This window comes from Panthera pardus, unplaced genomic scaffold (assembly GCF_024362965.1).
Source record: "Panthera pardus isolate Hobbes unplaced genomic scaffold, ASM2436296v1 HiC_scaffold_16, whole genome shotgun sequence".
Lineage (NCBI taxonomy): Eukaryota > Metazoa > Chordata > Mammalia > Carnivora > Felidae > Panthera > Panthera pardus.
Window position 1 is genome coordinate 143,336,508 of NW_026526721.1, and position 12,022 is coordinate 143,348,529.

The following is a 12,022-nucleotide window of genomic DNA, read 5'->3' on the forward strand; positions in this document are numbered from 1 at the left end:
GAGCCCAACGCAAGGCTTGAATTCATGACCCTGAGATCAAGACCTGAGATGAGATCAAGAGTGAGACGCTTAACCTCCTGAGCCACCCAGGCACCCCCAAAATGACTATTTAGATGTATAAGGACGTAAAAGCTATCACAGGGCTATCAGTCATGTGTATTAAGACCAGCAATTCCGTCCCATTAATTTTTTGTGACAGTTTCTATATGTGCCTATGAAAACTTTTTTTCCTATTTAGAATGAGAAGAGAAGAAATAATTCTGAGACTTTGACATCTGCACTGTAAAAACCAAGAAGACAAAGTCAGTTTGTCAGAGAAAAGACATTTTATAAAGCTACCAAATAAACAACAATGAAAGAATGACTTTAAGCTTCTGTAGGATCTGGAGAAAGAAATTAAGGTAGATTGTTTAAAAAGATTATATAGCAAAGGAGAGGGAAATTTTCCAAATTCATTGCACAACTCAGATTATATAGTAAAATTGTTGAATTTATAGTAGTTGCAAAGTTAAAGACATAATTTCCTAGTGTAGATTTTTAAATTGCCTATGTATAGTTGATTCTTAAAAGTACAAAAAAAGATGTGATTTTAATTCACTAATATTAATCATTTTCTCTACAGTCTTTAACTTTTTTTCTATTTTTGAAATTTTTATTTTAGAAAGAGAGTGTGAACAGGGGAGGGGCCGAGGGAGAAAGAGAGAATCTCAAGCAGGATCCACACTCAGTGCAGAGCTCGATGTGGAGCTCAATCCCACAATCCTGGGATCATGACCTGAGCAGAAATCAAGAGTCAGACACTCAACTGACTGAGCCACCCAGGCGCCCCTATATTTTTTTAAGTTTATTTATTTATTTTGAGAGGGAGAGAGAGAGCAAGAGAGCACATGAACACACAGAGAAGGGGCAGAGAGAGAGGATTCCAAGCAGGCTCTGCACTTGGAGCCTGACGCTGAGCTCTATCCCACGAATCAGGCAATTATGACCTGAGCCAAAATCAAGAGTTGGACACTCAGCCAAGTGAGCCACCTGGGCGCCCCTCTACAGTCATTTTATAATAATCCCCTCTGGTTTTAAAAAACTCCTCCCTCTCATCCCATAGCCAATCTGTTCACCTGGTTTTATGGATCCTACTTCTTAGCTATCTTTCAAATCCTAATTCATAATCCTTGCTGTGCTACAGTTTTCTATTATAATAGAACTGTTATATAATATATATAATGTGTACTATATATATTACATAGTTTATGTATAATATATAATTTATAACATAATTTGTTCTATATAATATATAACTATTATGTATTATATTGTACATGTTATATAATATACTGTATGTATTATACTATAGTATATAATATGCTATATAGTATGACTATAATAGTTATACTAATATAACTATTATAATAGTTTTTTCTAATTAGTTTTTGTCTTTCGGCTTCCAACTTATTCTTTATATTGATATCTAAAATGATCTTTTAAAAATGTAAATGTTGCCATTACAGTTCTCCTCTCAAACTCCTGAAATGACTCCTTAGCATGTTTTAAAAAGCCATTCTAAAACTAGCCCAGCCTGTTTTTCCACCAGCTCTTATAAACATTGCCAACTCAGGCAATGAAATTTGGTATCTTTGTTCATTTATATACAGTTTTCATTGAGTTGACCTGGCTGTGATCTTATATATATACATTTTTATTTTATCATTGATATATTTTCTTAATTTAAAAATTCTCACTTACTTGGGGAACCCTGGAAAGATTCTCCATCAGTTTGAGAATTATGACTCTTCTTACATTATTTTGTCTTAAAATGAAATCACATTTAGAAGAGGATCCTGTATGTCCAGATAATGGATATCATCATAGTGAGTCACAATTTTTTTTATATTATTGCATCGTAATTTTTTTTAGAGTATGTGACAGAAAGATATTATTTTGATACCGAGTGTTCCTTAGTAGTAATCAAAGCCCTTTGTGCCTGAAATAAAAAAAAAAATTAAAAAAAAACTTTTTTCTCCAAAGATCATCCTAAACTAATATCAAAATTCTTAATTATTCTTCTAAATTATAATGAATTGCATTGCCATACATTATTTCCAGGCATGATAAGAAAAGTTCTTGCCTTATCCCATCCTACCAGTACTTTTTCTGGAATAATCCAAATTTTCAACTTAAAGAAGTTTTTGGTTGTTTTTTTCTCTGACAAGACAGTTTGATGTATTTATTATCTCAAATGAACTGATATGTTTCAAATACCTTTGTTAGCTAATATAGAAGTTTAAGGATCAGAGATAAGGCAGTACTAGAACTACCTGGAAATAACTTATTGAGAAAATATGTTGAGAAAATCATTGATATGTTGAGCTTAGTGACTGAGGTGATTGCTCAAAATGAAGAGTTTTAGAAGCCAGATGATCCTTTTACTATTTTTCAATTTTGATTTTTAATACTGTTTAGGTGAAAATGGAAATGAAATGACTACATTTACACCAAATCTTGTGTTTTAACTTGGGAATTTATTAGCAACAGAAATACGATTGAAATTACCAATAACATTTATATTCATGAAAAATGTAATTGTTTCTTGACATTGAATATATCATTCACTAAGTTGGAATATTTAATATTTTGGTCAATATATTTTTTTAAGTTATCAAACATAGTCTAAAGAGTCTTAAGAGAATAAAAAAGTTTTTTTTGTCTATGCAGCTAGGCAGAAGACAACTACAGCTTTCCAGATAGAGCAAACTTACTTTAAAAAATATGCATACGGATATCTTTGATTTAGGGTGAAAATAATGTCCTGGATTGAGGAAAAGAGGAAGAAGCCTAGGGAAAAAAAATCTTTGCATCTTGATATTAAGTGAATTAGCAGAATATTCCATAATCCATCGTTTCTAAAAGTCAGCAAGAATCTTTATAAGATCATAATTATCTTGCATCTTTTAAAAAAATTATTGTAATGTTTTATTTTTGAAAGAGACAGAGAGAGCATGAGTGGGGGAGGGGCAGAGAGAGAGAGGGAGACCTAGAATCCGAATCAGGCTTCAGGCTCTGAGCTGTCAGCACAGAGCCCGACTTGGAGCTCAAACTCACAAGCTGTGAGATCATGACCTGAGCTAAAGTTGGACGCTTAACCGATGGATCCACCCAGGCGCCCCATCTTTCATCTTTACAAAACTGTGAGGCAGGTTTAGTCATTTTTTTCAGAAGAGAAATGTAGAGCAATAAAGAAATGACCAACTATAAAATATCAAGGCAGATATGTTTTTGTGTCTGTGTGTATATGTGTATATGCTATATATATATATATGCACACACACACATATGTACATACATACTATGTTTATGAAATGGTCCTTTAGTTAAGAGTTAGAGAAAGTATGCTTTTTCCCCACATGACCTAAATTATATCAGTCTCAAATTTTTTGCTGAGAAAATAATAAAAATTTTAAATATTGATAATACATAATGTTAATAATTTTGATTACTTCTTCTAGTGATATTTTAATGAAAAGATTTAGGAAAAATAGACTTAGGAGATATTCATTTTACTGCTTTACACACTGAAGGATGATATATTTAAAACCAAATATATCAGTATTATATTAAATGTATGTAGAGTACTCAGAACAAAGACTGTCATATTGGATTAAGAAAAATGCTGATTATAAGTGATCTGTGGAAAATAACAAAGGATGAAAAAATATTGATCATGAGTAAGCTAAGCTAAAGTAGAAAGTAGCTTGATATATTAATGTGAGACAAAGCAGACTTTCAGGAAAAAAAAAAGTATTTCCACCAGAAGATAAATGGTTTGTGTGTATCTAATAAAACACCTTCACAATATATGAAGCATAGCTAGACAGAACTAAGAGATAAACACACAATACTGGCAGATTTTTAACTTAACTCCTTCACTAACTGATAGAATGGAAAAAAATATATATTAAGGAAATAAATGATTGGAATTAAAATTATTACTGTCATACCCACTAGGATGACTATTATCAAGCAAATGGAAAATATTCATCTTAAAATTAATATGGAATCCAAGGGATTCAAGGGAATCCCTGAATAGCCAAATCAATCTTGAGAAAGTGTAACAAACTAGAGGTTTCACATTGCTGGTTTCAAAACATGTTACAGAGCTACAGAATCAAAACAGTCTATCACTGACCTAAAGACATACATATAAATCAATAGAATAGAGAGCCCCCCAAAACCCTCATATAAATGGTCAGATGATTTTCAAGAAAGATGTCAAGACCATTCAATGTGGAAATGGCAGTTTTTTCAGCCATTGGTGTTGAAAACAATGAAGTTGGACCCTTACCTCACAGCATATGCAAAAATTAAGTAAAAATGGATCAAAAACTTAAATGTAAGAGCTAACACTATACAGTCTTAGAGAAAAACAGGAGAAACCTTCATGGCATTGGATTTGGCAATGAGTTTTTTATATGACCACAAAAGCACGGGCAACAAAAGAAAAAATAGATAGTGAAGGTCTCTAAATCACTAACAAAACACAAAAAAATCATCTAGTGATTCCAATATTGGAAAAATACTGTGATATTTACTTTGAATTTCATTAGAACTGTGTAAATACATAATTGAGGAGTAAAAAATGTAACTTTGGCTTCAAAACTAAAATCACGCCTATGCTTAAATAATGTAGGCAGTAAATGAGATGGGAAATGTTCATAATGTATTGGTAAGAAAGCAAATTTCCAAGTTCTGTTCAGGATTACAGGCTGATTTATTTATGTCTTTTCCTTCCATTAAGATTACAATAAAAAACATAAGAATATACACATAACAGAAAAAGAAAGGGTTGGGGAGTCATCAATGGATAAAAGATTTCAACAAATATTCTGAAAGAAATGAGGTATGAACATGTTACCAAAGGAATGGACACCAAGAAGCTTCAGCACAGAATATATTGGAGAAGAGTCCACAGTGGAAATGGGAATTAATCTTCCCAGAAAGATAATGGCGAGGCTATGAGGGCCCTAAATGTAAGGTGGAGGATGAATATGGGAATTTTGTAAGTCTTTTATGAAACTAATGTGCCTCCTTGTCTTCTCCATTTCATCGTGCAGAAAGGTGGCCCAAAGTTTTCTCCGAGGCCAAAAGAAGAAAAGACCCACCCACTCTAAAGAAATTGAGAATTGGACAAACTGAGAAAAACCTTTAGTTTGTTCCCTTCCAGGGTAAGAATTCCAACTTATTCCTATTCCTAGTGTGTCATGTTTACTTTGCAGATTTTGGTGTGATATGTTGAAGAAGCATGCTCTCAGTTTTACATTATGTAATTTAAAATTACTTCCATTTTCACATTCTCATTTTAAAACTCTTTGGTGATTCATTTTCTCAATATTTGTGTAGTGATTCTTGAAACAATAATTATGTAGTTACTCACTAGCACCCAAGATAAGAAAGTCATCACTCTTTATTAGAATTATGACACTTATTTCTAAAATGAGAAACATCAATGACAGTGTATAAATCATTTCGAATGACAAGTTGAAATTCTCTAATTAGACTATCTTGAGATTCTATTCTTGTGTCTTGTGATTTAAAGGAAATGGTGAACTTAATTGAAGATCGTTATTCCACAACATTAGTGGAACACAATTTTACCTTTAAGCAAATCAACTATGTGACTTCCATGGCAAATAGATTAGATAAAAGTCAGTTGAGAATGGGCACATGTAGGGAGAAATAACTCCCAATCTGAAATTCATGCTCTCTTTGTTCAATCTACTGATATAATTCTAATCCATTTATAACACTATTGTATTTGACAGATTGTCTGAAGAACTTAATTTTAATTATCCTTGTTGGGTCTGTTGTTTTATTTTTAAGTCTCCATATACTGAATAAACTGCGGTATTTGTAACCAATATAGATCTGAAGCATACAGATTGATTACTAACATTTGAAATTAGCATTTAGAACAGTTTATCAGATTTCTACTATTTGTGAACTATTCCCTTAAAAATTTTAAAGCTGAAGACCATAGTTGCTGCAAATGATACCAATTTTTGATTATACCAATAAGCTGTTTCTTTCCATTCAACTTTGATTTCTGATTTGAGATGAAATTCATCAGTTATCTTCACTATTAAAATGAAAGAAAAAGTAAAGAAAATATCTATTGAGCATCTTGGAGCATTTTTTTAAAAGTGTATTTATTTTGAGACAGAACACACATGCACACACACACCACACACACACCACACACACATGAGTTGGGGAGGGGCAGAGGGATAGCATCCCAAGCAGGCTCCACACTGTCAGCACAGAGCCTTACTTGGGGCTTGGTCTCATGAACCATGAGATCATGACCCAAGCCAAAATCAAGATTTGGTCACTTAACCAACTGAGCCACTCAGGCGCCCCATCTAGGAGCATTTATTAAGCTAGAATCTATCCAGAAGTATCTGCATAAACTAGTTCATGAGCAGTAAAGCTAAATTACAAATTTGAACAGATAATAGGCTCTTAATAAGTTTCTGTTGAGTCATTAAGTATAATCTAAGGTTGACATATAGGCACAACTTTATTAATTAGGTAAATGAGTGAACAGTGAATGTTAAATTTACATCACAGAGAAAATTAAGGATAAATGCATTTTAGAGTTTAGAGGCAAACTAAATAATTATTTGTTAAATTGAGCACTTGAGAAAAATCATTAAGGAAAGATGAAATAAGTATACTCATTTTGCATTGGTTTCTGTATATTTTAATTTTCTTATCTAACTACAAATTTAACTCGCTTAAAAGCAGTGTAGAAAGGAAATCAAACATTTATTATATTGTTTTTAGTGTACCAGGCACTGAAATGGGTTTTTTTATATGCTGTTTCATTTTGTCATTAAAACCATCCTATGACTTAAGCATTATTATCCTCAACACATACAGATGATAAAGTGATGTTCAGATCATTTAACTGACTTGCCTTAATTTAAAAATGTCAAGAAATGCAGCCAGAATTTAAATCTAGAGCTACAGAAGATATCCAGGTGATACAGCCATCCTGGTTTTTAAATATTTTGAGTATCAACACTGGCGGGGCACTCTAACTCTGAAGTTACTGTCATTTCCAATATTTTATAATACAAATATTCAGTGCTTTTCTTTGGCAGGAACTTTTTTAGATGCCAGGATACAGTGGTTAACAAGATAGATAGGAACCTTGCCCTAAGTGGATTTTCACTTGCTTGTAGAGGACTTTATCAAATAAATTATAATACAGTGTGTTAAGTGGTATGTAAAGGAAGTAAGACTGCTAGGGGCACATGGAAAGAGCATTGACCCCTACTTACCGTTTTTCGGATTGGTTTAGGTATCACCTCTCTTAAGTGGCCTGACACCCTGTACCTGAAAGTGTTAGTGTGCCACATCTGCTTCCATAGCATCCTGTGTTTGTCTTATAATACTTGATACTTAACATTACTTGAGGAGAGGGATTTTTGTCTTTCCCTAAGCATTAAGTCTGGCTTTGGCAAACCCTCAAGAAGTGTCAGAACCAAAAGCAAACAACAATAGAATCAGGATCTAAAACTGTAGCAAATAAGTAAGGAGTTTTAGATAAGATTTTAGGTATTGAGAAGTAATGGAGATTTCCTTGTAAAGTAGGAGGCAAGTTTATTTTTCGAGAATGAGGAAGATGATGTGAGATTTATGAAGGTTTAGAATAATCACAGTGAGGATACAGGAGGAAAGAGAAAGAATACGTAAAAAGGGTAGCCTTGAAGGTGTGCTAACGGCTCCTCTGAGCTGGAATCTTTTCATTTAGAGTGGTACCAGTAGACATGAGTACATAATTTCCTCTAAGAATCAGCAGCTCCTGGGCAAGAAATCAGGGATCAAGCCTGTATTTGGTAAGAATGTTCTTGGCCTCAAGTAGTTGGACAGATAAATAGCTTAAACATGTAGGGGTTTTCTCACGTATCCAGAAGAACACACAGATATAGAATGACAGTAAGATTCCTAAAGTTAAGAGCAAAAAATTTTACTTCTCAGAATGTTACCATGCATTTATCAATTGGAAATGGTTTTTCTTCTGTTTTTTTTTTCTGAATTCTTGTTTTCTACAATAAATGCGTTTTACATTAAAATTGATCGTTGAAATAAAGGTTTAGAAGGAAAGTATCTCTGTTTTGTTTCCAAAACATTTTTTAGTTTATGCTGAATGTTATTAGTACCAGATAACACTTGAGCATCATTAAGGAACCCAGGACATAAGAAGAAATGATTGTACATTTTAAATGGGTGAATTTTTTGGTATGTGAGTAATATCTCAGTAAAGCTGTTAAAGCTAAAGAAATGAAGAGAAAAAATGGGAACTTCCTCCCCTACATGTAGCAAAACTTAATAGAAAAATTAACTCTTTGTTGTACAAGTAATGTGTCAAGAGCTTTCTTAAAAAGTGGCTTCTGGTTTTGGGGTGGTGGGGAAAGGTGAATCATTGTAGATGAGGCCTAATCTACCAAAATTATTAAATAAGTCAAGCTTATATTTTTATACCAGACTCTCTTTTCTCAACCATTTGTATAATATATATGTCATAACTTGCTCTGATCTCACAACGCTTCCCAGCTTGCTCTTTTCTTTCTTTGCATTTCTGTTCTCCTGATTCACAGAAAGGAAAAAAAAAAAAAGACCAAAATACAAGAACAGGGGCACCTGGGTGTCTCAGTCGATTAAGAGTCTGACTCTTGGTTTTGGGTCAGGTTATGATCTCATGGTTCGTGAGATTGAGACGTCGGGCTCTGTGCTGACAGCCAGAGACTGTGTTGTGCTTCTTTCTGTTTCTCTCTCAAAATAAATAAATAAATATTAAAAATAAAACAGAAACCTACTTAAAGTTGGCTAAAATTGTTTTCTCCACTTTCTCACTTCATAATTACAGTTTAGCATGCTCCAATGAGGATTTCATCTCTACCACTAACCTAATGTTTATAGATCATCGATGACTTCCATGTTTAAATCCAATGTATATATCTCTGTTCTTCTTACTGAAATCCTAAGCAACATCTAACACAGTCATGTGTTCTGTCTTTCTGGAAACATGAGGGTCACCAACTTTGATTCCGTTACTTAGGCTGAAAACTTAGTAGTCAGTCTTGATCACTACCTTTCCCTTATTCCCTACACAAAATATATCCGTGAGTTCTACCTGGTTCACCTCTAAAACATATGCAATCAGTCTACTTTTCTTAGAGCCATATTTCTACACAAGACTAAAACATTATTTCTATCCTCAAATCATTTATACTGTAATATGATGTATTTTTAAAATACATACTTTGTTGAATTGTTCCATATATACAAAAAAGTGTGAAAATTATAGCTCACAAAGTAAGTACACCTGAGTAACCATATTCTGGGTAATGATGAAATCTCTTCCTCTCATTCATTATCTATCACAGTTGTTAGGACCCTTGAAGAACATTGCTTGCCCCCAAGAAGCTACCAAATGGCTACTCTTAGTCACTAGATCCCTTTGATCCAAAGCTGACTACTATCTTAACTTTTAACACTGCAAATTAGTTCTGCTTGTTTTAAAACTTTATTTAAATGGAATCATGTAACATGTATCTTTTTATCTGGCTTCTTTTGGTATTCACTCAGGTTTGTGTAGCAGGAGTTTGTTCATTTTTATTGCTATACGCTATTCTACAATGTGAATTTACTGTATTTCATTTTTCTCTTCTACACTTTATAAGATATTTAAAAAATTTTTAATGTTTATTTTTGAGAGAGACAGAGTGTGAGCAGGGGGGCGGGGGGACAGGGGGAAGAGAGAGAGGGAGAATCCAAAGCAGGCTCTAGGCTCTGAGCTGTCAGCACAGAGCCTGATGCCAGGCTTGAATCCACAGACTGAGATCGTGACCTGAACCAAGGTGGGACACTTAACCAACTGAGCCACCCTGGCGCCCCTATAGATATTTTAGTTGTTTATTGTTTTTGGCTACAAATACTCTTGAACATATCTATTGAGATATATATGTGTGTGTGTGTGTTAGCTATAGATATTTGTGTCATATAAATACCTAGAAGTACATATGTTCAAATTTACTAGATAGTAAAAAGCAAGTTGCCAGTGGACATACCAGTTGGCAATGCAACCAGCTGTGTATGAGAGTTCAAGTTTGTTTATATCCTTGCTAACATTTGGCATCGTTGGTCCTTTTAACAGTGACTTTGCTGATAAGTTTATAGTGGTATCTCATTGTACTTTTTTTTTTAAGTTTTATTTTATTTATTTTGAGAGAGAGAGAGAGAGAGCGTGTGCGTGCACTCAGTTGGGGGAGGGACAGAGAGAGAAAGAGAGAGAATCCTGAGCAGGCTCTGCACACTCAGGGCAGAACCCGATACAGGACTCGAACCTATGGACCGTGAGATCATGACTCAAGCTGAAACCAAGAGTCAGACGTTTAACTGACTGAGCCACCCAGGTGCCCCTCTCATTGTACTTTTGCTTTGTATTTCCTTTATGATTGTCAAGTTTGAGGCCTTGCCATATTTATTGGTTACATGGATTGACTCTTGTGAAGAACCTGTTTATGTGTTTTGGCTATTTTTCTATTGGGTTTTCTGACTTTTTTCTAATTGATAGATTTGTACCGGAAATCTTCCTGCACTTATAGTCATACTGGCGTCATATTTGTCCTGCACATAGGCCCAAATTTTCTTCTTGTCATGGCTCTTTATGGGCGGTGTCTTCAGTTTTCAAGTTTCAGCTCAAATGTCATTTTTCATGTAAAACCTTCCTTGACCATCTCCTCATCTCCCTCAGCATATACATCTATCATACCAACCTGTCTTTTTTCCCTTTAGCATCTATCAACATCTGAAATTATCTTATTTTTTTGTTTGCATATACTATCTACTTCCCTTCTTACTGGAATGTTAACTCCTGCTTACTATGTCTATTTTTATTCACTGCTGTTTCCCAGCAGTTGGAACTATTGTGTGGCATGTGAGAGGTTAAAATACCTGTTGAAAAAAATGAATGAATGAGTGAATCAGGGAACAAATTAATGCCAAATTTGAGGTACTGTTCGTTTTGATATATTTACAGAAGAGTACATACCATTTTTCCCCTAAAAGACTGTATGTTTTTGTGGATAGAAAGCAATGTTCTTGAACTAGGACCGTTGCTTATTATTTCTTATGTGCATCATAATTACATTCCTGGTAAGATTATTTAACCCCTAATGATCTTCATTTTCCAAGGTAACTCTAAAAGTAGCCATTATTGGTACATTGCTTGTTCACCTTTGCAATTATAAAATTTACAAATCCATGAAACATTCTTCAATTTAACTTTTGCAACAAGAAGTTACAATTTAGCAAAATAAATTAAATCAAGTACTTTGGATACACAAGTGTTTAAGGCTACTCAATTAGCAGAAACAGTGCAGGTTGAAATTTATTGAAAATTTGTACTTTGATGGTTTATTTGGAAACTTGTTTTCATATTAAAATATTTCTTCAGAATTTTCAATAATTGATTTTAATTGAAGATCTGATATATAAGCTATAATTATGAACAACATGCAAAGAAAAATATTAAATCTGATGAATTAATGTTATTCAAAGTTTTCTGTAGCTAGTCACCACTTTGATGTATGTAGATCAATATCAAATTTTTCTAGAATGTTTATTTCAAGGATAGATTATGTTATGTTACTAAAATATCTTTGAGAAATAACTGTTATATATTTTTAATTTTGTCTTTTTACATTTATATTAGTCCTTTGAATTTATTTCCTGTATTCATTTATAAAACTCATAATATTGAAAATGTAATTTTATTATATTTATTTAAAACACATATATACTTCAGTCTATTCTAATTCATGGTCATTATGTTTTATTATTACATCATTGTGAACACTGAATTAGCAAATTCTGAATCATTGCTCCTAGAGGAAATGCAGAATTAAATTCCTGCAAGCCTCTGGTCACCACATCTTCATTAATCATCACTACAGAAGCTTGT

At 33.3% G+C, this 12,022-nt stretch overlaps 1 protein-coding gene across 1 annotated transcript in view; it reads left to right on the top strand.

The window, feature by feature from the left end:
• LOC128777379 (uncharacterized) overlaps positions 1-12,022 on the top strand; it is a 39,198-nt gene that overhangs the window by 5,119 nt on the left and 22,057 nt on the right. The window contains exon 4 of the mRNA XM_053904189.1: positions 5,106-5,216. Within this exon, the coding sequence (XP_053760164.1) occupies positions 5,106-5,187 (82 nt within the window). The 3' untranslated portion in view covers positions 5,188-5,216. The remainder of the gene's footprint in view (positions 1-5,105; positions 5,217-12,022) is intronic.